This window comes from Zalophus californianus, chromosome 14 (genome assembly GCF_009762305.2).
Source record: "Zalophus californianus isolate mZalCal1 chromosome 14, mZalCal1.pri.v2, whole genome shotgun sequence".
In the NCBI taxonomy this organism is placed as follows: domain Eukaryota; kingdom Metazoa; phylum Chordata; class Mammalia; order Carnivora; family Otariidae; genus Zalophus; species Zalophus californianus.
The window spans coordinates 66,552,086-66,579,295 of NC_045608.1; the positions used below are offsets into that span (position 1 = coordinate 66,552,086).

Genomic DNA, 27,210 nt, shown 5'->3' on the forward strand with positions numbered 1-27,210 from the left:
GGGTGCCTCAACGTGCCTGTGCCCGTCTGTAATCTACAGCATAATAATAGAACTCAGTCCAAGCCTGAAAGAAGGTGGAGTTAACAGTGTCAAGTTCTCAGAACAATGCTGGCACATCCTGCGTGCCCAGGAAGTGTGAGCGCTGATTAGCGTTCGCCTCTTTCCCGTACAGGGCCTGAGGCCTCGGCAGCGCAGCTCCCACGGGCGGACCGCTGGCAACTGCCAACAGGGAACATTTCGCCTCTCTTTTAAGCTTGTGCGGGTGCAGGTAGGTCCTGCCCTTGTCGGAAAGGCTTCTGTTCCCATTATGTCTCCAGTGGGAGGAAGGAATGCCTGGAGCATTCCTTTTCAGCCCCCTTGGTGTCCTGTGACCCCAGAGACACATGGATGAGGGTGGGGCAGGGGGATGGGTCCCCTCTTCTGCCTCAGTAAGACGGAGCTCAGTGTATGGCTGAGCACAAGCAGATTGGCTGGGAATCGTGTATCAGCCGAGAGCAGGCCTGGAGTGTGTGTGTGTGTGTAAAGAGAGAGAGAACTTGTGTCCATCTTTGTACTTCTGCTTCCTTGGTCTATAGCTGTCACTAGAAACACCTGTCCAGCTATGGATGACATTTCCAGACCTCTGCTCTGTCTTCCTGTGGGTGGGGCCATGGGCTTCATTCTTGCCAAAGGCACTGAGTAGAGGGATGGCTGTTAAGAAGCAGCCAAGGGATGGCTGTTAAGAAGCAGGGATGGCTGTTAAGGGCTGTTTAGGGACCCTAAATCACTAGGTGGGAAATGCTGCTTGCATCCCAACAATGGGTGCTCCATTGTTGGGAACTGAATATTTGTGTTACCCCCTCCCCTGAAAATTCATATATCGAGGCCCTAATCTCCACTGTGATGGTATTTGGAGGTGGGTCTTTGGGGAGGTAAGTAGGTCGTGAGGGTGGGGCTCTCACGAATGGGATTAATGCCCTTATAAGAGGAGCCCCGAGAGAGACCATCTCTCTCTGCCATGTGAGCACACATCAGGGAAAGTGGCTATCCATGAACCAGAAAGCGGGTCCTCAGCAGACACTGAATCTGCCAGCACCTGTAGATCATGGGACTTCACCGCCCCAAGAACTGGGAGAAATACATGTTGTTGTTTAAGTTGCCCGGTCTATGGTCAGCCCGAGCTAAGACACTCACTATTGGATAAGGAGCGATATATTCTGAAATGTTTGAGGTTTATTTATTACAGCAGCTAGTATCACTCTAACTCATGCATAGGAAGATGGGGGTTAGGGAAGGCTTCACACAGACGTTCAAACCTGAGCAAGGTTTGAAGGATGAGCAGAACTTCCAGTGGTGGAATCGGGATGGGAGGGCAGATTTCTGCTCAGTAGAAGAAAGAATTGTTGGCCAGTGATAGTTAGCCTTATAAAATCTCTGTGACGCGGGGAGTGTGTAAGCAGTGACTGTCAGGAATGTTACCCTGGGTAGCGTGTGGGACCAGATACCCCTGATGTCCTTCCAGCTTCATAAGGACCTGGGGTACCCCACAGGTTGCCCAAAATATCTCCCAGCTTCGCTCAGGGCTCTCCGAGCCTGGAGCAAGAACCCACTACTAACTACCCACAATGACCATGTTAATTGGGTATACTGAGAAGCCACCTACAGTTCCCACTGTGGTGAGCAGGCTGTGTTCCAGAAATCTCTATGTGAGCCAGTTGTTTGGAACTCAGAATGCGTTTTCCCATAGAAACCAAGTTATAAATGGTGGTGGTTTTTCAGGTCAGTCCACAAATTTCTACTTAACTCATCATGTTCCTGAAGTTTATCATTAGCAGTACAATGTTAATTGCCCTGTTCACCTTTTATAGTGTGGTTTGTTTGAGAAAATGCATTTCAGTTTCCAATGGGGGGATGCAGGCATAACATCTCACTTCTAAGTGGTATCAAGGGGCTGGTGGCTCTTTGGGGAGATGGAGGGATGGGGCAAGTGTTTCAGGCACCAGGAGCTCCTTAGTTCTGCCCCACCATAGACAGAGGGCTCCATGCCCCAGAGGCGCCAAATTGAGGCACAATGGGCCATGTCCCAGCCATAAGATGGGGCGGGAGCAGGAATTCAGACACCAATGGCTGCCCCACCTTGTTGGAGCAGATCAGTCATAGTATCTGTACATACTCAATGGCCTTGCTCAGGAAAGTAGCTGAACCCTGACTGGTCCAAGCAGGCCCCTGATTGCAGGCAGCCCATGTGTGGGTCACTTGGTTACCATCTGACTGGAGCGGCTCTGCCCATGAGGGGCCATGGTGGTGTGCGGAGCCAATCCACGTGGCTACCTCCAGAATCCAGACTCTGGATTAGAGATGGGCTGGGTCAGCTGGTAGGCAGGAAGGATTGGAATGGAGACACACATTCATCAGTCAGGGCTCCAGGACGTAAGCACCAGGCGCTGACTCTCCCCGATTAAACTGAAAAGAAGTTTCTGAAAAGCACACTGGGATGCACACTCTAGCAGGCCCTGTCAGCGCCCTGCCCAGACCCCTCTGCATTCACGGCCACTCATCAAGTCTGCTTATGGTGACAGTCTTTGGATCTCTGACCACAGGGAGCGCACTGGGCCCGAGTGCAGGGCAAACCCAAAGTGCTGGTAAGTTCATGCCCCTGGAAGCAGCTCTGAGCCAATGATGGATGGGGAACTGGTCAGAAAGGCCCCTTTCCTCAACTGAGCTAACTCTGAGGCCTGTTCCACACTCTCTCCAGAGCTCTCCCCAAGGATTGAGCTCCAGTTGCCCTGAGCGGTAACCAGCTTGATATAACAGTTATCTATTGCTGTGGAGCACCATCCATCCAAAAACTGTGTGGTGTAAAATAATAATGATGAATTATTTCTCATGATTCTGTGGGTTGGATGACAACTCTGCAGTTGGTGTCATCTTGTGCAGCTGTGTTCCATAGGAAAGAAGGTCCAAGATAACCTCGTACGTCTGGCAGTTGGCTGGGGGCCTCAGTTTCCCTCCATGTGACCCCTCATCCTCCACTAGGGCTAGACCAGGTTCCTGGTGAGGTAGTCTCAGGGCAGTGTTCAGAAAGGGCCCAGGCAGAAGCTGCAAGGCCTCGTTAGGCTCCAGGACTCATTCCGTGCCTCTTCCACTTCTATTCTATTGGTCTAAACAAGGCCTGAGGCTGGCCAGATCCACGGGCTGGAGAAATACACTTCCCCCTGGATGGGGAGCATGCTGGGTACTGGATGGGACGAAAGGGGATCATGAAACAACCCACCACACCCGCTAACACATACTTTATTAACTTCCTTCTCTAGCTCTCTTCCTCTCTTCTTTTTTTTAAGATCTTATTTATTTATTTGAGAGAGAGCAAGAGTGAGAGAGAGAGAGCAGGGGGAGGGGCAGAGGGAGAAGCAGACTCCCCGCTGAGCAGGGAGTCTGATGTGGGACTCGATCCCAGGACCCTGGGATCATGACCTGAGCCGAAGGTAGACCCTTAACCGACTGGACCACCCAGGCGCCCCTCTCTTCCTCTCTTCTACCATTATTTCCCAGGAGAAATAGTTACTAGTTACACTTGAATATTTGAATCACTGTCTACTCTGGGGAACCTAAACCAAGATCCATGCAGAATCACCTGGAGAGCTAGGAACCAGGTTTGAGGCTCCACTCCCAGGAAGGATGGCCCCCGCCTAGAGGAAGTCAGTGCCACTGTCCCCAAGCTAGATGCCTGTGCCATCTGGTACTTTCTTCTTCAGGTGCTCACGTCTGCTCCGAGCCTGGTGTGAGTGATACTAAATAATGGAGTCTATGTCACCCGCCTGAAGCCTTACTGCCAAGGAGGCTGCGGAGGCCAGGGTTGTGGGCTTGGCTGTGGGGAGGAGGCCTCATGAGGATGGAGATGCCCCCAAACGTAGCAAGGACGTTCGACAATGTCCGCTTCCCACCCAGAGAGAAGGTGAGGGAAAGAGTGGCACCAGACAGGAGGAGGTCCCCAGAGCTGCCCCTGGGGGCTTTCCCTGTTTGTCCTGTCTGTTCCAGTGTCAGTCCTCACGCTTTCTGACCATTATGTCTTCCTTTCTTAAGGTGGTTTAGGTGAGTCTTGATTTCTTTCTACCGAAGTCATCCTACTAACAAAGCCCAAGCTCCCGTGGACACAGGCACCGAAGCCATGGGGTTAGCTGTCCCACCTGGGCCTGGAATTGGTACCGCCAGACCTCCTATGGAGAGTGGCAGCTTCCAGGAAACCTCTCTCTCACCGAGAGGCCACCTGGTCATGTGCAACAGTCTGCCGTGGCCCCTCAAAGACGGCATCTGTCCACATGGCACCAGCATCTTATGAGTATGAGTTCTTTTTTAGAAAAGATTTATTTATTTATTTATTTGAGAGAGAGAGAGAGAGAGCGCCACACAAGCAGGGGGAGAGAGAATCTCTCATGGCCCCATGGCCCACACGGGGCTCCATCTCATGACCCTGAGATCACAACCTGAGCCGAAATCCACAGACACTCAACCAACTGAGCCACCCAGGCGCCCCCATGAGTATGAATTCTTATGAGTATGTTATGCTTTACTTCTGGTGGCTGTCTTGCTTGTTAGTTCATCTGTTGGTTCATTTGTTCACCCCACAAATTGCTTATTGTATATCTTGGAAATATTCATTCTCTTGGGAAGAAGCTCCGATGCAAAGCTATTAAGTAAGAGCAAATGCATGAGTCTTTGTACAGTGCTTACAGATAGACATTGGAACAATTTCCAAGTCATAGCCTTCCAATATTGCTGTACTTTTATTTGTTTAATTGATTTTAAAAGCCAATATGATGCATACACACATTTGGAAAGTCAGATAGTGCTAAAAGTCTTATGACAGTGTGGTGATTCCTTGCTCCACCTTTCCTTACTTTACTAGTTCTCCTCCTTAAAGGCAACCACCAAACTCCGTTACTGTTTCTTCTGGAATTTACTCATTCCTATATGTCTGAAGAATATGCCTATGCTGCTTTTGATTACTTAATTATAGGTTTAATTAATTGATTTCTTATTATGATAGATGAAGTTTAATGCTCTTACACTAATGTCCTCTCTCCTTCCCCTCCCCCAACTTTCCAATATGTTTTTGGGGTTTGTTTGTTTTTTTAGAAAGGGTGAGGTGAGGGGAGGAGCTGAGGGAGAGGAGGAGAGAGAATCCTAAGCAGACTCAGGGCTCGATCTCACAACCCTGAGATCATGACCTGAGCAGAAATCAAGAGTCGGACGCTTAACCGACTGAGCCACCCAGGCTCCCCTCCAATATGGTTATTTTATAATTTAAGTCAACATTCAGAGTCTACAGTATTATGCCTATGTGAAAATTATTCACAGCTGAGCTTTGTAATTCGTGCTATTCTTTCCTTTCTGTTTTCTCTGGCCTTTGTTTTCCCCAAAGTTAATAATTGCTTTGTTACTTTCATTTGTCTAACTTACTTTCTTTTTTTTTTTAAAGATTTATTTATTTATTTATTTGAGAGAGAGAGAGAGAGAGAGAGAGAGAGAGAGAGAGAGAAAGAGCACTAGTGGGGGGAGGAACAAAGGGAGCAGCGGAGGGAGAAGCAGGCTCTCCGCTGAGCGGGGAGCCTGCCATGGGGCTCGATCCCAGGACCCTGAGATCATGACCTGAGCCGAAGGCAGATGCTTTAACCGACTGAGCCACCCAGGCGCCCTGCTTACCCTTCTTTATAGCCATCGCATATTCTTTCCATAGTACTCTTGTCCATAAGGTCAGTCATAGGAGGTAATCCATCATTTCCAGTTTTTTCCCTGGAGCTGTCCTTCCTGGAGACCTTCGTTTTCCTTCAGTCTGGATTTGCTGTTCTCCAGGCCTCCTACCCAGTGCTTGTCTTGGGATTTCCTTTTGCTGTCATCCTTAAAATTCCCTTTGCCTCTCTCTGGAGTTGGGGGTCTGTGCGTCCTGGATCTCATGGCTTTCTCTTCCTCGGTTTTTTACACTCTTGCTCTGGTAATGCACCTTGTCTGGCGAACAATGGATAGCAGCAGAAGGCATGATGATGACCACTCCAGTTTGGTCTGTCTGCCCTCCAGAGTCTCCCTCTGTCATCCTCCAGAAAATGCCTTTGACTTTTCTTTTGGTTGGATCTCTTGTTTCCTGCATCCATCTTTCTTGGTTTTAGTGGTGAACAACTTCTAGTAGCTTCCTGAGAAGGGGTTTGCACTGGTGATCTTTGGAGACTTTGCATGGCTGAAAAATACTCCTCTCCTACCTGATTAATAATTAGTCTGGACATAGAATACAAGGGTGGAAATCATGTTCCTTTAGAATATTGAGGGCCTGAGGGTTGCTGGAGTGGTGGGGGGTGGGAGGGATGGGGTGGCTGGGTGATAGACACTGGGGAGGGTATGTGCTGTGGTGAGCGCTGTGAATTGTGCAGGACTGTTGAATCACAGATCCGTACCTCTGAAACAAATAATACATTATATGTTAAAAAAAAAAAAAGAAGATAGCAGGAGGGGAAGAATGAACGGGGGGAAATTGGAGGGGGAGATGAACCATGAGAGATGATGGACTCTGAAAAACAAACCGAGGGTTCTAGAGGGGAGGGGGTGGGGGATGGGTTAGCCTGGTGATGGGTATTAAGGAGGGCGCGTTCTGCGTGGAGCACTGGGTGTTATGCACAAACAATGAATCATGGAACACTGCATCAAAAACCAATGATGTAATGTATGGTGATTAACATAACAATAACACAATTAAAAAAAAATATCGAGGGCCTTGCTTCATCATCTTCTTTGCCAGTATGACTGCTGAGAGGCTCAAATCCATTAGAAGCACTGACCCCACATTTCTCCCTGGAAGTTGACCAGATTTTCTCCTGTTCTCAGTATTCTGAAAACTCCTAGTGATCTACATTGGGATGGGACTGCTTCCAGCCACTATGCTGGAAGCTCAGTGGGCTATTCAGTCTTCATGGTGCAGAATTATTATTCTTTTTTTAAAATTTTTATTTATTTAAATAAACCCTACACCCAACATGGTGCCTGAACTCACAACCCTGAGATCAAGAGTCACATGCTCCTCCGACTAAGCCAGCCAGGTGCTCCCATGGTGCAGAATTGTTATTATTACTTTTTAAAGAGTTTGTTTGTTATGTATGCATGTCTTTAGAGCATGAGCAGGGGAAGGGACAGACGCAGAGGGAGAGAGAGAATATCAAGCTGACTCTGTGCTGAGTGCAGAGGCTCAGGGCTCCATCTCACGACCCTCAGATCATGACCTGAGCTGAAATCGAGTCAGATGCTTAACTCACTGAATCACCCAGGCGTCCCCCATGGTGCAGAATTATTAAGAAGACCTTGGGAACTCACTGTGGGTTGCCTAGACCTAAGCCAGGGCCCCTATCTCCAGCAATGGCAAATATCAGGTACCCTGAATCCAGTCTGCCTGGTGCCTCAATAGCCTATGGTTACCCCCTTGACAAAACTGCTTTCCTACAGTTGCCTATGAGAGGGAGACCCCGTGAGGAGGAGGTCCCTCCCCTGGGACCAACTGCACCCTGGCCCCAGCAAACCTCTCTGTGGAATCATGGGAGATTCAGGGGCTCCCACTGAGTTTCCCGTGTCTGTTCACATGTTTAGGATTTCTAATCATTCTTTTTTTGTTGTTCTCTAAATGATCTTTTTAAAAAAACACACTTCCATTCGAGTATGCAATGTCTGTTATTTCTCTGGGGATATTAATGATCTTTTAAAAATCTTTTTTATCTTTTCTGCTGCCTCAGTTCCTTTGGTCTCTAGATTCCTTATTAGAGGTCTTTCTAGGAAGTCTGGTAATCTTTGGTTGTCTGCTCATAATTACGTATAGTGGTGAACGGGGAGGAACGCGAGCGCTCATTGGAGGGAGTAGTGACTGGGGCACTTTGACTTTGAGCCTCACTGTAGGGTGATCTTGGTGGACCTTCTGTTGGGGATCCTCTGGGTCAATGTCTTTATTTAGGTTTTTCCTGTTGGATGGTCAAATGCCCAGAGAGTTGTCTTCTGATCTCCTGCCTGGAGAGCAAAGACCGGTGCCAGTCCCGTGGGGGCTGGGTTGGGAAGGAGAACTGGAGGGTAGGTGGGCCAAGACTGAATCCCTGCCTGAAGACTCTCTTCTCTGCTTTAACTTCTGCGGAGAATAAGCTCCAGCCCCTGCCCTGAGGGAGAAGGACAGGTGTCCAGCACTGCAGAGTTGGGGAGGGGCCTGGAGGACGGGCAGCTTCCCAGGTCTCCCTGTCTCCACCAGCCCCCTTCCCCCTAGCTCCTCCCAGGGCACTGCGGCAGTTAGCGCTTGGGCGCACCGAGAACTCTGCAGTAGAATTGGATCCTGGCTGAATTTCTCTCCCTCTGGTTTTAGGATTTCGCTCCCTTGGGGCTGCCCATGTCCAGTTACCACTTGTCCATTTCCAGCCCCCCCCCCGCCAATATGTCACTGTAAGCTCCTGTCTTCTCTCCTCTGACCTTGTATGTTTATGTCCTAAAAAAAAAAAAAATCTTTTCATTAGTTGTAGTGAACTTTGGAAGGGAGCAAGCCTAGATGCGCATGTTCAGTCTGCCATGGCAAGTCATCATAGCCTCGCTATATGCTCCAACTAGTCTACCGAGTGACCAGCAACTCGCAGAGGCTCGGTCCTGCTGACCTCTCTCTGCCGCAAAGCAGTTCAAATTGCTGCAGCTGGGAGGCGGAGACAGGTTCCCTCGGGACAGACCCCCAGAGCCCCAACCTCTCGGGGTCTCTCAGAGCCCCCACACCTGCAGCCCCTTCACAGGGAGCTCGGAGGGAGGGAGGCCCAGTACCCACTGGGCAAGTGGGTACTACTCAGGTGAGAAGGCATGGTGTCCAGCCAGGCGTGTCCAAGGACAACCCAACCCACTAGCCTGGGTGGATAGCACCCTTTGCAACCACGTGGCTAGGTGCTGTGGAGAGCAGGGAGGATGGACCACACACTGGAAAGACGCTGACGTTATTCTTTCTGGGCTTCATTCAAATACTGCCTTCTGAAGCCAGATCATTTTGGGGGCTTAGGACCCTTCTTTTCAGAACTGGGCCTGATTCTTTGTCAGGTTAACCCCTCCCTGGTGATGATGTCCTCCCATATGTTGGCAGAGTCTTCTGGTGCCTGAAAAAAAAAAGGCTGTCTTAGTCAGTTTGGTACTTTGCTATAACAAAGTACCACAGACTGGGTGGCTTATAAACAACAGAAATTTATTTCTCTCAGTCCTGGAGGCTGGAAGTCTGAAATCAGTGTGCCAGCATGGTCAAGTTCTGGTGGGGACCTTCTTCTGGATTGTAGAAAGGCCAACTTCTCGTGTGTCCTCACAGGACAGAGAGCAGAGGGGAAGCAAGCTCTCTTAGGACCCTTCCTCTTTTTTTTTTTCTTATGACTCTTCTTTTTTAATTTAAATTTTGTTAGTTAACATATAATGCAATATTGATTTCTGGAGTAGAATTCAGTGATTCATCCCTACATACAAAACCCAGTGCTCATCACAACAAATGCCCTCCTTAATACCCATCCCCCATCTAGCCCATCCCCCACCCGCCTCCTTCCATCAACCCTCAGTTTGTTCTCTGTTGTTAAGAAGCACTTACGGCTTGTTTCCCTCTCTCCTTTTTCTCTTTTCCCCCTTCCCTTATGTTCATCTCTTTTCTTTCTTAAATTCCACATATGAGTGAGATCATACAGTATTTGTCTTTCTCTGACTTATTTCACTTAGCACAATACACTCTAGTTCCATCCATGTCATTGCGAATGGCAAGATTTCATTCTTTTTGATGGCTGAATAATATTCCATTGTATGTGTATACCACATCTTCTTTATCCATTCATCAGTTGGTGGACATTTGGGCTCTTTCCATAGTTTGGCTATTGTTTTTTTGTTTTTTTGTTTTATCTAAGACCTTGCCGTTTGTTGACTTTTTTTGAAAAAATCAAGTTGTAAACTTTTATTACAAATTAAAAATGAGGTTCTTAAAAATCTCAACTTGACCAGGTATGAAACAATTTAAAAACCTTTAAAGGTGTATTGAGAAAAACCAGGCTTTAAAAACAAAGCAAAACAAAACAAAACACATTTGTCATTACCAAACAGAGACGTCTGTAAATAATAATAAAAAATAATAAAAATCTAATATTTTCTATATATATTCTAATAAAAATCCCATGCTGCATAGATATTGCAAATAGTTCTATTTATCTGGTCAATGGTCGAAAAGCAAGCACTTAAGGTCTTCAGCTCCAATCTTTTGTTCATTCCTTATTGCTGGACTTTCATCTTCATTTCTTCGCGGTGGATGACTAAGCCGGATGCTGGTAGAGTTGGTAAGCTGGCATTTGCTCAGCCCCGCTCTGCTCAGCCTCTGGAGCGGGGCGAATTCTCAGCTGGTGGATTGGCTGTTGTTGTCTCTTTGCCATCTCGTGGTTTAGGGTTTTCTGGGCGTCTGTGTCGGTAATTGAAGTTGCGGCGGTACCGAGGTTGAGGTGGTTGCTGACCTTGGGTCTCCTCTCCTTGATTTTCCTTATCTTCCTCATTGCCATCCTTTCTAGGCTCTCTTGGCGAGGAGGACCCCTGCGGAATCGTGGTCTATAGCCCCGGCACATATTCTGTCTCAGTGGTCTACCTTGTTCTCCTGCACCCTGGTTGTCAGCACCTTCCATCCCTTCTCCCTGCACAGGAGGGTTGGAATACTGTGGTCGCCACCCAGAGGGTCTCCGCATGTAGTGGGAACCGGTGCCATTGGGCCTGGCCTTCAGGAGCACTTTCCGACCCCTCGTCCTTTCTCTCACTATTCAGGTAATTCTGCTGGGAATTGTATGGAGGACGCCTGCACTGGGGAGCGTGTCTATAATGGTTAGGGTCTGCTGCTTATTTACTGCTTTGCTCTGGAACTCCACCAGGGCCTGTCACATCTGCTGCCTCCGCACCCTTTTCTCCTTCAACAACACCAAACTCCACAGTCTCTCCCTCCCCTACACCGTGAAGGTACTTCCTGGGGTTGTTCTTCTTCACGGCGGTCTGGTGTACAAATACTTCTTCCTAGGTGTCACTCCTGTTGATGAAACCATATCCGTTTCTTACATTGAACCATTTTACTGTTCCCCAAACCTTCATTGCAATGACCTTCTTGTCCGCACCGTCAGGTGCCTTCGATGTGAGGCTTCCCGGGATGTGAAGGTAACTAGGCGGTGGGGCTGCTCAGGGCTCTGTGGGGTCTGCTCTCCGCTCCCGCTACCGATCGAACTCCATAGTTTGGCTATTGTTGATAATGCTGCTATAAACATCGGAGTGCATGCACCCCTTCAAATCTGTATTTTTGTATCCTTTGGGTAAATACCTAGTAGTGCTGGTAATTAATTCCATGTTCCACTTTTTAAGAAACCACCATGCTGTTTTCCTGAGCCTTACTTTGAAATCCACTAAATGTGCCCTCCACCGTGAGGCTTCAGTCCCCAGCTCTCTGCCCATCTCCTAGTTCAAGATCAGCCAGGCCCTCCTCTGTGTTCAGAGGCACATGTGCATGACAAACACAACCCTTGTCAGGCTGTCTTCTAGTCATCTGTTTGCTGGTGTCTAGGCTGTAAGTGCCCTGAGGACAGGGACGGGGACATCCCCGGTCTCACATCCCCAGAGCATCGTGTGCGCTCTTGACTCAGGGCGAGCCAATCATGACATGAATCCGTGTTTGTTTGACTGACGGGGTCACCAGCTGCTCACCCACCCACTGGCCAGTTGTCTGTTAACTGACGGAACAACGTAGCACTCTCCCTCTTCTCTCTGCCAAATCACATCCTTTCATTCTGGGCTGGAAAAGAAATAGTCGTTACTTCTCTGCCCGTGAGGTGATTTAAGTGTGGGCTCAGGGATCGGAGGCTTACTAGTTAGGTTGCTACGGAAAATTTTTTGAAGCTCTCTGAGCCTCAGTTCCCTCATCGGTATAATGGGGGTAATACCGGGACCTACCGCAAGTGGCCGCTGTGCAGATTGAATAGACACCGTTTAGCGCAGTGCCGGCCCCCCCAGCCCCCCCCCCCCCCCCCCCCCGCCTCCGCCGTCTTGTCTCCCTGGGGCTACCACGTCCTGGCCGCCAGGAAATGCTACTGTCCCCGGTACCCTCACCGCCGCTAATTTCCAGGTGTCTCACGGTCCCCTGTCCTCCTGGGCCTGCAGGGACCTGGGACTCATTCGTGCAGCCTTGGATGGAAGTACGTAGCATGAACCTGCTGCCGACCCCTGGCGACAACCCTTCAGACTCCCGTCAGCCATTACTGCTGTGACCTCACTTAGGGGCGGGTCCTCTGGGTCAGATGCCCAAAAGGGTTTAAGAATCCAGGGGTCAGGGAGCGTCAGCCCAGGCAGGGACTCTGAAGAGCACCCGGATGAACGCCTCGCTGTACACGCATGGATGCATGGGCCCCAGAAGGACAGACACAGGAGGTAGGAGCCCCTGGTCACCGGAAGTCTTCCCGCTGAGTGACACTCGTGGGTGATCCCCTTCCTGAGTTGGGGGATGGACTGGCTTTTGTAGACTCTCCCTTCTGGGTCTGAGAGTCCCTGAGCCAAGGCCCCCCACGCAGCCCTTGTCCCTGTGGATGGCAGCTCATTTCCTTCTTCATTCAGTTTGAACACTCCCCATCTGGCTTTGCTTTGGAGCAGTTATTATTTGTAATCAACATCAATTCAGCCCTAATGATGTAACCTGAACACATTGTAGGGTGAAGTCTGGACCACAGCTGCCTCGCAGGGGGACATCCCCAGGTCTGGCTGGCCTCTGACCTCTTCCTACCTCCGTCTGGGCCCATTAGGGGGTAGGGGCTGGGCCTCTGCCCTAAGCCCTTCCCTGTCTTGAGGACCAGCCTGTCAAATCCACCCCTCTGCCAGGCCCAAACGTGCAACTCTTTATCTTTGGAGCCCGACCCAGGGCACCCATACTACCCAGAGAAGCAGAGACAGGGGACCCAGGAGAAGGGAGAGGGAAACAAAAGGCTCTGCTAGTCAATTCCGAGGATGTGGTAAACATACTGAGGAGCGCTGAGCACACACTTCCTGAGCTATGGGAAGACTCAGCTTCTGGAAGGTGGACAGGTCAGAGAGGAGCTGTTGCGTAAATTTACTTGAACATTTACAGCTTTCTTTCAAGGCCACATGTTGAAGCCACTGAACCCAAAGGAGTGAGGGGCAGTGGTGTCTTAAGGTGCTGTGCCTGATTTGGGGACAAATGTAGAGGGGATGGGCTGGGAAGTCTGGGCCCCTCAAGTTCCCCTGGAAAGTGAGGCCAATACCTCCAACAGGGCAAGGGGCCGGCCTGGCCTCTGGGGGTTGGGACATAGAGTGACTGATGCCAGCAACGTGTGGTGTCCTGTGGTGGAGTGACCAGGCCTAGGTGGCAGGCCCGGGTATAAATTTTGCACCCTGGACTTGGACAAAGTGACCTAATTTCTTGGAGCCTCGCCTTCCCCTCTGTGCTCATTGCAGGGAGAGATGAGAAGCATTGTGAGGGGAGGCATGAGGATGCCCCTGGGAGGCTCTGCCCATGGGAGGCTTCAGGCCCCAAAATGCCTCATTGCCACACCCATCTCTTCCCTCAGCGCCGTCCCGGGCCCCATCTCCCAAAGGATGGATCACCTAATACTAACACGGAGTTCACTGTGGGCCCGTCAGACGCTGGCTGCAAAGTCAGAAAGTAGGTTGAAGATCAAAATATTGGCCTGAGAATCTGATTTTTTTTTTTAAAAAGAAAATCCTCAGTTCCTGTTGGATTAGAAATTCTTTTGTTCTCCCTCAGCAGGCCCAGAGCAGCAGAGCCAGAAGGGGAAGTGTTTTTAAAGTCACTCTCTTGCTCAAGATGGCACAGCGGCTCCCCATTGCCAATGGATAGGCATTGAACAGCCACCCGAGCTGAGGTCTGCGGGGTGCTGTGCCAACAGACGCAGCAGAAGCTGCCCTTGGGGCCGACAATCTAGCCATCACAGCTGGGCTTTTCCCAGATAGCCCTCACCATCTGCAGGAGATTTACCAGGGAGGAGGCAGGGCTTGCTATAATGCAGGCTCCTGGGGCCTGCTCTGGGACCTCCTGATCAGACTCTCAGGGGCTGGGACCTTTTAAGCAAGTTCTCCATATGATTCTTATGTACACTGAAGTGTGAGAACCAGCCCCTCAGGACAGTAAATCTAGGGACTGCCCTCTGCCTCCAACATGGGTTTCCACCCCTCATGCAACCCCACCAACCAAGAAGGGAGAATGAGGGAACTAAGGAGTGAGATAAAGTTGTAATGTCCCCCTTGCCTGCAAGGGCAGCTAAGCCATTCATCCTGTCACATCCCAATTTGTTCCAGCCGCCCTTAACATTTGCTGATTACATTCAGGCACATTCCCCCCTGCTCTTCTCTTCCTCATGGCCTCCTGATGTGCATGAAAGTAGTGCCTCTCTTTAGGAACTTAGAACTTACACATTTCCAGAAGCCTGAACAAAGCCTTGCATGCCACCTCTGTCTAGTACCCACATAGGCAGGAATCAGTGGTCATGTGGTGATTTTAATACCTGCCTGCACGTGGGAGGAAGGTGAGAGAAGGCTATAAAGTAACAATGGCTTCAGCGAGATAGACAGTGAATTCTTTTCCATTTTAAAGAAGTCACGGAGAGGCCAACTGGGGCTTACTGAGTGGCTTTATGCAATCATCCCGTGTCCAGGCTCTTTGAAACTTGCTTCTCCACCAGCTGCATGAGATTCTTTATATACTGTCCATTTCATGGTCCTAAATGGCTGCTCTAGCTCCAGCCCTTACAGCCATCTTCCCAGGAAGTACAAAGGATAAAGAGGAGAAGAAAGGCTCATCTCTTTGCCTTGGAGAATACTTCCTGGGAGTAGCACATGAACTTTTGTTTTCAGCCCATCAGTCAGAATTTAGTTATGCAGCTATACCTGGCTGCAGAGGAATCTGGGAAATGTAGTCATTATCCTGGTGGCCATATGTCCAATGAAAAGTCAGACATTGTATGGTAAGGAAAAAGGGGGAGAACGTATAATCGGGGCCGCTAGCACTCTGCAGCACCATTGTAGTCCTTCCTCAATCTGGGGCATGTTTGCTATGGTGATCTTACATTTGAATTGATTTATGAATGTATATAATTGCCTTATGTCTAATAAGAATGCAATCAGAGAAAATGTGGAAAAGATAGTAAGAGAATCAGATAATTACAAAGGGAATGAGACTAAAGCATAACTTTTCAGAGACAGGTATATGTAATCACTTTGGATTTGGCGAGCAGAGGGGCTTGGAAAGCACCTTTGAAATCTGACATCCTCATAAGGGGAGGAGTGCTCATAGAACATTCTTTCCCTGGTTAAAAATGTCAGGGGTGTCCTCTGTTCCTCCTTTACACTCCTACACTTTGGATCAATGTGCTGTTCCTAAGTCTGACTTCCAACCTCAGCTCATTATTTATCCCGCTGATTTCCTAGGCCCTAGAATCTGCCCCCACCCCCGTTCATTCTGTGCATAGATGGATTCCTCTTCCTGATCAGCTCACCCCTCTGCTCAGAAACCTCCAGGGTTCCCCATACCCTACCAAATATATTCTTAATTTCTTCACCAGGCACACACACACTTCGAAGTTTCATCAAATAAAACCCCTTGCTGTTTCCCCTGATTCACCGTGTGTCTTGGCTTCTTTGGGGCTCTGCCTAAGCCAGTCAGCACTGGCCTTCCATATGAGGCTTTGCCCTGGTTCCACTGGCTCCTGCCACAGAAAAACATGTCTGGGCTTGCTGATGGAGGATGAGAGACATGTGGAGCAGGGCCACCCTGCAACCCCCAGATTGGCCGTTGTGAGAAGCAGAGCCAGTTCAGATGCCTCAGAGCAGAGGGGGCCGGCCAGCCCGCAGATCTGTGAGAATAAATGCTTACAGGCTTCTTGTGTGGCCCCTGTGATTTTACAACTATTTCTTATGTAATATTTTTGCAGCGATTGTTAACTGATCCACCTGATTATGGACATTCAGTGTGAATACCTGCAGCATTTTTCAGTGCATTTTTTTAGAGTACTAGTCCCTTCTACTTCAGTTAGGATTAGGTGTGGCTATGAACACAGAGACCCAAAGAAACTGTGGCTTAAATAAGATCAGAGTTGATTTCTCTCCCTTAAGAAGGTCGAGAAGCAGGTAACCCATCATGGTGAACTGGATGGTGAGCTGGAGAATTCCGTGTTGCTGAGCACTTGATGCAGCAGAGCAGGGACCATCCGAGTGGCCTGCCTGGGAACTGACAATCGGCCCCGAGCTTCTGGCCTAGCCTCTGTCCAATACGAAGAACAAGCACCATTTCCTAACTTGCCCAACCACAGGAAACATCTTTTCGTGCGCCTGCAGAGTACAAGGATGTGTGCTGGCTGTTTGGTTTGTGCTTTATTTTTTACTTTTATTTTTGGAAAAATTTCAAAATATAAACTGTACTAGTCAGGGTTCTCCAGAGAAACTGAACCAATAGGATAGATAGAGTGAGGGAGATTTATTATAAGGGTTTGGCTCACGTGGTTATGGAGACTCAGATGTCCCACAGTCTGCCATCTGTAAACTGGAGACCCAGGAAAGCTGCTGGTGGAGTTCCATTCCAAACCTGAAGGCCTGAGAACCAGGGGAGCCAATGATGGAGGGTCCCAGGCCAAGTCTGAAGGCCCGAGAACTAGGAGCACTGAGGTCTGAGGACAGGAGAAGTTGGATGTCTCAGCTCAAGCAGGAGAACAAATTTGCCCTTCCTCCACCTCTGTGTTCTACTGGAGCCCTCTGTGGATTGGATGATGCCCACCCGCACTGGGGAGAGTATCTCCTTTACTCTGTTCTACCCACTCAAATGCCAACCTCTTCCAGAATCACCCTCACAGACGTCCGAAATAACGTTCGCCAGCTCTCTGCGCATCCCAGTCCATGTTGACACACAAAAGTAGAGAGAATAATGTAATGAATCCCCATGTGTCTGTCATTCAATTTCAACAATTACCATCTCAATGCCAACTTAGTTTCACCTATACTCCTCCCCCAGGAGAGGTAAGAACCTTCCAGACTTTATGTATTTATTAAAAAAAATACATAAATAATTTTAAGTGATCTCTACACCCAACGTGGGGCTCGAACTCAGAACCCCGAGATCAAGAGTCGCACGCTCCACCAGCTAGGCCAGTCAGGTTGCCTCCCAAACGTCGTTTAATATTATCTGCAAAGCTCTGTAAATACAAGGATGCTTTGTGTAAACATAACCGCAATACCATCATCCCATCTGAAAAAAACCCAATTCCTTAATATCCTAATATACAATGTCCGCATTTGCCCAATTATTTTTATAGTTTATTCTAATCTTGTTGCACAAAAGTCTAAATGCTGCATTGGTGGATGTATCCCCTCTGTCTCTATAGGTCGCCCCTCTGTCTCCTTTTTTCTGCCTTATCATTCATTTTTTGAGAAAAGGGTTGGTTTGTCCTGTAGCATTTCCATGATTTAGATTCTCCTCATTGCATCCAATGGTATCTTTTATTTTTATTTATTTATTTGAGAGAGAGCAAGCATGAGTGGGGGGAGGGGTAAGAGGGGAAAGGCAGAAGCCGACTCCCCGCTGAGCAGGGAGCCAGGACCCCTGAGATCATGACCTGAGCTGAAGGCAGATGCTTAACCCGACTGAGCCACCCAGGCGCCCCCAATGATATCTTTTAATATGTTTCTCACTTTCCTGTGCTTCCTATCAATTGGGAATTAAGATCTAGAAGTTTGATTAGGCTCAGGTTCCATTTTCTGAAAAGACGACTTCATAGCGGGCAGGCTGTTCTTCTATTAGGAGACATGTCACTTCCCACTGTCTCTCTTTTCGTGACGTTAACAGCTGTCGATGGTCATTGCCTAGAACTATCATTTCACTATGATGATATTCTCATTATATCATTTCTTCTTCATTTATTATCCAATACTTCTGTAAAGAGAAACTTCCCCTCATCAGATATTTCATTAACCTGAAGTAGAGTCCATAGAGGAAAGGCAATGGCATGCTGGATTCTATTTACCAGTTGTTTGTTTGCCTGTTTTAAATGATTTCCTGGCATCCCTCCAAAACAGCTCTATTTTCTAAGAAAGCCATCCCATAGAATTCCTGCTTCCATCCCTTTTCGCCAGGACATAGTCACAGGAGCTCAACTCACTGCCAGGAGGGCTGGGACCTTCAGCCCTTAACCTGGGCAGCCGGGAGCTCAGAGGAATTTCCCTATTACAATGGAGAAGGGGATCCGCGGCCCCCAGGTCCCTCTCCGTTCCCCGTCGGCTCATCCCCCGGTTAAGGGCTGAGGCAAGCTCCTGGCACACCAGCTCCTGTCAGAGCGCGTGCACACCAACACATGCGTCCCCCGGTCCCGTCCCCACCAGCTCTGCCTGCCCCGTGTCCCTGCGCTGTGCAGAGAGCAGGAGCTCTCTCCTGCGGACTCACTCTTCCCATCGTCTTGTTACTGCTCCCCTTCCTTCCCCCCCCTCCTCCTCCTTCCCTCTCTCTCTCTCTCTCTCTCCCCCCACTCCTCCTCCCCTCCGTCCCCTCCCTCTCCTCCTCCGTCCCTCTCTCTCTCTCCCCCCACTCCTCCTCCCTTCCTTCCCCTCCCTCTCCTCCTCCTTCCCTCTCTCTCTCTCTCTCCCCCCACTCCTCCTCCCTTCCTTCCCCTCCCTCTTCCTCCTCCTTCCCACTCTCTCTCTCTCTCTCCCCCCACTCCTCCTCCCTTCCTTCCCCCCCTCCTCCTCCTTCCCTCTCTCTCTCTCTCCCCCCCCACTCCTCCTCCCTTCCTTCCCCTCCCTCTCCTCCTCCTTCCCTCTCTCTCTCTCTCTCCCCCCCCACTCCTCCTCCCTTCCTTCCCCTCCCTTCTCTTTCCCCTCCTCCCCAGCTCCTTCTCCTTCTGCTCCTGTGTTTACTTCTGGGCCCAGTTTCATGTTTCGCCTCTCTCATTTTCTCAGCCTGTTTAGGGACCACTCCTGTCCTGCTCTGTCCTGAAGGATTTCTTGAGACTCAAGCCCACCTTGACTTTGGCCTGACTCATGGTCATCCCTGGTTATGGGCAGCTGTTCTGGGATCCCTCTTTATTTTCTCAGGGTCATGCCCTGACTCCCCAGTGTCAGTGCCCCACTGTGCCTCTTCCCGTGCGCGGAGGCTGCATCTGGAACTCTGGCCACGTTTAGCACAGAGGCTGTTGTGACTCCAGTCACGGAGGGGCATTTACTGAAGTCCAGCTGGTTTGCACAGATTTTCAAAGCTGGGTCTACCTGATGCCAGCCCAACCTGGAGAGGAGCAGAAATTCTGTGGTCTGTCTTGGAAAATTGTTCATGTCTACATGGCTGATGTGCTGAATTTGCTTCCGTTTGCTGAATAAAATGCAACGGTGGTCATCACCCAGATCTAATATTGGGCTCTTAGAGGAGTAGCTCTCGAAACAGATGCGTCTGGGCCCCCAGAAACATGAAGCTCTGTAAGAACCCCCTCTGCGGGTGGCCAGGATGGAGGCAAAAGAGAGTGAGGAATCCCCGTGTGAGTCAAGGTCCAAGGGGACAATGCTATTTCTACTTAGAGGGTCATGTTTCTCCAGTTTTGGATCAGGAATTACAGATTGACCTTCACCTTCCATTGTTTAAATATATCTTCCCACTAAGCCTGCAAACTTGCTCTAGGTCCTTGACTTTGGCAGGGGGCAGGAAGCGCACATAAAGAAAAAACCCCCAATGAATGAAATATTTCCACAAATCTTCCTATTCTCAGGAATCTGCTTTATTGTACTTCCGTGGACTTTAACTAATGGGAAGAAGGTGGAAAACAGTCATCCTGGCATGATGGAGAACCAGTGGGAAGTAGCAGCAATACTAGGCTATGTGCCAGGAAATAGGGATTCTTGTTCTAACTTAGCCAGGAATGGCGGTGCCCTTGTTCATGACCCCAATTCTGAGCCTCAGTTTCCTTACCCATAAAGACAAAGAGTGGGTAAAACAATAATCATATTTCATTCTTGGGGATACACTATATGCCCTGTTTTAATGCTTCTAGAATCTTCCATACTCTTTTCAGACTCCACAGTTATCTTCGCATTTGACACTCACAATACACCTTTAAGGTACTGACAGGGGTTATTATTATTCCCATTACACAGATGGTTGCACTGAGGCTGAGGAATAGTAAACTCCCAAGCTTTCGTTGGTAATGAAACCCCTCCTCCTAATCCAGAATAGTTCCTTCTAAGCAGGAGGCTCATGCCTGTGCCTGAATGTGGGCATATTGGTGAATGTGGGCATCTGTCTGTTATGTTCCTCCGCTGTGTGAGTAAGAAGGGTGCGATTAGTAGTTGGACTCATGATTTCCCTGGGTTTACAGGGAACTCATTGATGTTTGCTTTTGTCGGATGGATGTTCCATGTTATGGTATAATTTACACTGAATGCTTTAACTAGGCGATCATAAATAGTAACAGGAGGGCCAGGGGTAGTAGGCAAGGAGAGATGGACCAATAAAGGGGCAAGAATTCAGAGGTGAATTGTTGGCACTATTGTATGTACTCTGTAAGTACGACTTCACTTGGTCTTCACATTAATTCTATGAGGAAGGTTGCTATAATCATGCCCATTTTACAGATATTGAAACCAAGGCCTAGAGAAGTTAAGCAACTTGTCCAAGCTAGTAAGTGGCCGAGCCAGAATGTGAAGCCAGGCAATCTGGTTTCAGAGTTTATAGCCTAACCACTCCGTTGTCAAGGTCAGATTGGGTAGTCATATAAGCCTTTGTGAGCTGCTTTGGTATAAATTCAGATACCAAAAAAAAAAAAAAAAAGAGAGAGAGAGAGAGAATGCCCCACTCAAAGCTACAGGGTTGCAGGGAAAGTGGCACACCATATTTTGCTGATAGTATTGACAATGAGTTTCATCTTTTTGTGAACAATATGTGGCAAGACCCATAAAGTTTCTCCATATTTGTCAATTTAAGAATGCCAACCCTAGGGTCTCCTGGGTGGCTCAGTTGGTTAAGTGGCTTACTCTTGATTTCCGCCCAGGTCATGATCTCAGGGTCCTGGGATGCCCCCCCCCCCATCAGGCTCAGCAGGGAGTCTGAGGATTCTCTCTTTTCCTCTCCCTCTGCCCCTGCTTGTGTGCGTGCTCGCTCTCTCTCTCAAATAAATGAATAAATAAATCTTACAAAAAAGAGTGCCAACCCTAGAAGTTTGTTCTAAGCTTACAGCTCAACAAAAGCAGCAAGCTATAGGCATGAAGCTTATTGTGTGATATCCAGTAATGCAGCAAGTGCAATGCCCAAGAATAGAGCATGATTAAGTAATTTCACAGAACCTTCACTAGTTGGAATACTATGAAAACATTTAAAATGAAAATTATGAAGGTAATTGTGTAGAAGGATGGGGAACTGTCTCTGATAAAATGTTAAGATTAAAACACAGAATAAAAAATATGTAGATTTCGATGACCAATCTGGTCTCTATGCATATTGGCAAAGCCTGAAATAGAACACGAAATACTTCTAGTAGCTAGGTGTTTGTTAAGGTCTTCTTATTTTTTAGGATTTTTATTAGTGGTGACATTATGTTTATTTGACAGATCATGAAAACAGGAAAGAGCTGGTGGCAGAAGCTTGTTGAAATGACCCTCAAGAGGTGGGGTGGGGTCTGGTGGGCAGTCCTCCCCCCCCGACTTCACCCTAGAGTTCTCTGGGGGCAGCCGCAGGTGTCTGGGTGGAAAGAGGTCTGAGAGTTAACGTGTGCCTGGGACGGAGAGAACAGTGTGCCCTGGGTCTGCCTCACCTCGCTCTTGCCGTTCTTTGTCTCAGCTTAGAAGCCACTTTTCTGCGGTCAACCCAGTTGCCACCCCCCACCCCCAAATGGGCTACGTGCCCCTCCTAGGTGTCCCCTTCCCCAGCACTCTATGCTAAGCTCCATGTCTACACCTAGCAGGCTTTTGGGTGATGGCATTTATATTGCTGAGGCCCCTCTGCACTACAGGGGTTGGGATGTCAGGGGGCTGGCCCTGCATGGCCCCCTTAACGCCCTGACACAAATACCTCATGTATTCAATGAATGATCATCTTTTGCCTTGTCTCTAAAATGGGGGGAGCCTGGGTTGTATTAGATTCCTTTTAGCTCCATATGCTGTGATTTTACTATCTAATTTTTTATCAGACTCATTAAATAAAGGAGCCACCGGGTTTTAAAGACAAGTCCCAATGTCGGAAGTGTCCTCCATCTTTCCACCTGTGGATGGGCTCCCCAAGTGGACTCTGGCCTCGGTGTGGACTATGAGCGTGGTCTGGGGTCACGCTGGGAATCTTCATAGCACGTGGGCTGAGTGTGCCTGGACACAGCCTTAGCAGTCCACCTGACAACAGGGCTGTGGGGAGTGGGGGGGATGCTCTTCACTTCAGTCCTGCCTGTACCTGGCAGACCAGCCACAGGCCACATGTGACGACGCGGCGGCTCTACCTCCACTGTGAATCCTAGGAGCCTGCTAGCCCTGATGTCATGTGTGCCTTCGGGGCTGAGGAAGTGGGCGTGTCTGTGCACATGGCTGCTTGTGCCCCTGTCAGAGCAGGGCGGAGGGAGGGTGACCAAGTGGCTCTGGGTTTTCTGGGTGAGTGTGTCTCTGTATGGAATCAGTGCACATTACTTCAGTGTATGAGTGGATTTCGATTCAGCAAATAATTATTGTGAGCTTTGTGCTCTGCAAAAGCAACAAAGCGTTGCCACGGGCAGGGAGCCTGGGAGTGTACATATCTGCATTGTGTGTCCCCTCTGTGTGTCTTTGGAAATGTGTTCTTGGCACGTGTCCTGCCTTCACAAGGCTTTTGGTGTGTGCATGTCTGTGTGTCAGTGCCTGGATCCTGTGTGCGGCTGCTCGCTCGCTTTCCACCTTCACTTGTGCCCGCAGTCAGGCTCTGCACGTGCGCCATTCCCCATGCGCACGTCCCCGAGTGACCTGTGCGCGGTGTGCAAGGACCTCCGGGTCGTGTGCACTTGGTGCGCTCGTGCCAGTCTCTCCGCACGCACGAACGCACCTCCACATGTCTGGGTGCACGTCCCCCTCAGTGTGTGCACGTTCCGTGTGCACGCCAACCGTGTCTGTGTGCGGGGCACTTCACGCGCGCGCTCGGGCCTGCGGGCGGCCAGGGACCCGCGCCAGGCTCCACACGCCCCGCGGGGCTGACCTCCTCCCCACCCCCGCGCCGGGCCGCGGGCCTCCGCGATTGGCCGCCCGCGCCCTCGCAGCCGTCACCCCTCCCGCCCCGCCCCCCCCGCCACCCGCGCGCCCGCGGTCCCCGCTGTCCCCCGCGGTTCCGGCGAGGCCGCGCCGCGCTGCGCTCCGCTCCCATTGGCTGCGCGCGCCTTTGTGTGGCGGCAGCTGCGGCCCCAGCGCCTTTGAATGTCGAGAGGGGCCGGGAAGGGAGCCTTTCCATGGGCCATCTGTCTCCCCGCCAGCCGCCGCCCCACCGCCGCCCGCGCCCCGCGCTCCGCCTCCCGCCCCGGCGGCTCCCGCAGCCGCGCCGCCGCCCGCGCCCGCGCCCCGGAGCCGCGCCACAAAGGGCCCGCGCGCAGCCGCCGCCGCCGCGCGAGGAGCCAGGATGGTCCTGGTCCACGTCGGCTATCTCGTGCTTCCAGTGTTTGGCTCTGTGCGAAACAGAGGTATCGCTTTTTCCTTTCGGGGTCCGCTTCGGAGCGTGGATCGCCGCAGGCACCGGGGCGGGGGGCGGGCGCCGCGGGCGGCGGGGGGCTCAGGGCACACCCGTGGGACGCAGGACGAGGGGTGGCTTCTCCCCTCTCCCTTTTGGGGGACCCCCCAGTGTGGGGGTGGCCGCCCTCGTGGGAGCTTTTGTAGTGAAGTTAGCGTTTGGCGAATTTGGGTCCCTCCCTCCCCAGCCCCATTTTTTATTCTTTGCGGCGGACGCGGTTCCCCCAAATCACAGCCCCTTCCCCTAATACCTAGCCCTGTATGATCGAAAGAAGGAGAGAGATACATGACTGTGTGCGTGCGCGCGCGTGTGTGTATGTGTGTGCAAGCGTACTTGGCTTTCTGTTATTTGGTTTTTTTTGAGGCATATGTATGTTTTGTGGTTATTTGTGTTTGTATTCCTTCATCTTTTGGTTATCGCTACCGCTGGCTGGTTAGCTGGGATCTGGTATCTGCCCTATCCCGTGCCCCAGCCCCCACCCTCTGGTGGCCACTTGCACGATTTCCCGTCCGGTCCCATCGTTTTCTCCCCTTTAACCCTTTTTTGTATCGCCCTTGTGCTACCTCCCTTCCCCCCCCCCCCCCCCATTGTCTTTGTATGACAGTTGCATTTATGGATTCAAAATGCTTGGGTGTGTGTATGTGAGCGCGTGTGTCAGGGTGTGTGCGCCTCGGAGTCAGACGTGCACTGCTGTGCACCCCTGGTCCCGGCCGGAGCGGGGTGCCCGGCCCTCGGGTGTTGCGCTGTGTGTGCGGATGAGGTGCGAAGCTGCCCCCACGCCGGGCCTTTGCCCTGGGCAGGCGTTGACAAAGCAGCAGGCCGGCGCCGGCTTTGTTTTTAACTGTGATACATGGGGTGTGTTTGCACGGTCCCCCTTCCCCACATCCCCTTTCCCTTACATTCTGCTCCAACAATAGCTTGGTTTCCCCCTCTTCTCCCCCCCCCCCCACATTTCTTCCATTTTCTTTTAATCAAAAATTCCCACCTCCCAAAGCGAATCCGAGATGCATTTAGATTCATTTTTTTTTTTCTTTTTGTATTCTGCCTCTGGACTCACATTTCTCTTCTTGGAAATGTTTCTGTTACCCTCTCCCACTCCAAGTCTGCTTAAATCCCTGCTGGCTGAGGCCCTCCCCCACTCCCCCCTCCCTCACGCACAGAATGATGTCTTCCCTTTGCGACCAGGGCTGCTCCTTCGAGTCAGAGCAGGGGGTGGGGTCGCGGGGCGAGCGCTTTAGTGCGCCCCCAGGGGCCCGATTGGGCAAGAAAATGAAAGCCCGGCCCTCTTTCTTCCAGCCCAGCTGTCCCCAGCCCCACGCCTCTCCCCAGAACCTAAAAGGCAAGGTTGGCCCCCTTAGGCCTGTTTGAACCGCAGTTTTTTTGTGTGATGATAGAATGATGACATTCTGCATTTATCAAATCTTTTTTTTTTCTTCATTGTGTAGCTCAGTGAATGGTCAACTCGCTGCTGTGTGCGCTGTGACCCTTCTGCCTCCGCATTTAGCTGTATTGTGACACCCCTCTTAACCATCTCCTGTCTCCATCTGAGGAAAGCATTGCTATTTAAGCGGCAGTATCCCTATCTCAGGCCGGCCTAGCGGTGGAGGGGGTGTGTATGGAGTAGGTCGGGGCGGGGGCGGGTGAGCTCTCCCTGGAAATGTCAACCCCCTCCCCCAATACACAATTATGTCTTCTTACTTGGCATTTCCTCTTAAAACGGGTGTGGAACATTACACTAGGCAGAAATTCAAAAATGATTAAGAAGGATGTTGAGCCTGAAAGTATAATTATCCTGATTAAATCATTATCATCCTCATTAATACCACAGATCTCTAAATACCATTGCAGGATGCCGATTTTACGTTTTGAAATTCAAATTGCTCAGCTGCCTTTAAATTTCATTTTTAATATGCTCCCCCCCAACAAGGTCCCCTCCCCGCCCCCCCAATAAATTCTGCCCCTCAGTCAAAGTTTACTTTCATGGCAAACACGCCCACAGGAAATTCAAGGGCTGAGGGTGAGTTGGGCTGTGGGTAAAATTTAGCACAATGAGATAAGAATTCATGACCTTTCGATAGAGGATACTAATGCTTAACCCAACAAGGTCCTACACCACAATCTTCTTGTAAAACTATTAGATAGCTTGCCAGCTTAAGTCTGTTCTTTTTAGTTTCCATTGTAGTAGTATAGGATGTAGGCCATTTCAGGATAGATGTAGAGAAATAACCATTTTTGTATCTTCATCTTGTTTAGCTGAGTACATTGCACTGTAAATCCCTGTTAAGTGGATTCCTTTTGCCTTGGCTTGGAGGCTCTGGCACCCCATTTCCCACTTACCTGGGTGCCCGTCAGCTAGCTTCTTGGCAGCACCCAGGCATAAGTGAAGAGAGTACATTTAGTCGGAGGCAAAAAATAATAAGTATATGTATATATGTATATGAAAATCTTGAATGAAATGATGGTTGCTGTTACCCCATAGCCTCTGAAAATTTGGTGCAGCAAGGTCCCTGGCTTAAGGGGGAGCCATGGCCATGGTGTCTTAATTGTTTAATTGTACGATGTCAAGAGCATCTTTGGACATCCGCCCTGGCCCTCAGAGCTGCCCCTTTAACAGCCGGCTCCCTTCTGCTGCCTCACCAGCCGGACCTGCTGGAAAACTGCAACAAAACGACGGCAGTAATGTAAGAATAAGGCCCCTACTTCGAGGGTCCTTCCAAAAGAAAGTCCCAAGTGGCTGCCCCAGATTGCCATTTGGCAATCTGAAAAGAAAGAGCAAAAAAAAAAAAAAAAAAAAAAAAAAGAAGAAGAAGAAAGAATCCCCAGCAAAATGGTTTTCCATTAAACAGGGATAGTGTGTTCTGCTGTGCTGAATTACTTCCTGTTCTTATTTTGTGGGTAATTTTTTCTGTATCAAATATCCTTTTGGTTGTGTATCTTTTTCACCTTTTCTTGTACTAAAACTAAAGCATGATCTGTATTTTTTTACATCCCCCAGTTGACAATGTACAGCGCTCGGTTAGAGATGTCACCCTGCTGAAACGTACTGTGGTCGTGTAGCCCGGGCCATCTGCTCATTGTACGCTGCTTTTGTTCTGTTGCTCCTTCCGAAGCATGGTGGGCCCAGCCTTTTTTTTTGGTATCGTGTGCATGATGACATTGTTACACACAGAATCCACTAATACTAATATACAATCTCTCAATAAAGAACTAGTTTTCCTATATTAACCTAGTGTGCTTTTTCTCTTGCTGTTTCCCCATTTATTGTCGTATCCTGCTGTTTAGATTTTTTCCCTTGCTTTTCTATCCCCACCCTCACCCACCCACCCACCCACCCACCCACCACTCCCACCTCCCATTGTAAGATTCGAGTGAATGCCTTTTTTTTTTTTTACTTTCCTTTCTTTATTTCCTTTTCCTTTTCCTTTCTTTCTTTCTTTTCTCTTTCTCTTCTTCTTTCCTTTCCTTTCTTTTCTTTTTCT

At 49.7% G+C, this 27,210-nt stretch overlaps 1 protein-coding gene and 1 pseudogene across 3 annotated transcripts in view; one reads left to right on the forward strand and one right to left on the reverse strand.

The window, feature by feature from the left end:
- Positions 1–249: 249 nt before the first annotated feature.
- RNF165 (ring finger protein 165) overlaps positions 250–27,210 on the forward strand; it is a 126,009-nt gene continuing 99,048 nt past the window's right edge. For 2 of the 3 annotated variants that reach the window (XM_027577133.1, XM_027577135.1), the window contains exon 1: positions 23,601–23,684. In XM_027577133.1, the coding sequence (XP_027432934.1) occupies positions 23,624–23,684 (61 nt within the window). In that variant the 5' untranslated portion in view covers positions 23,601–23,623. Of the gene's footprint in view, positions 269–23,600; positions 23,685–27,210 lie in introns of those variants that run through there. The other variant, XM_027577136.1, reaches the window with a different exon arrangement.
- On the reverse strand, positions 10,302–11,250 carry LOC113912379 (annotated as a pseudogene).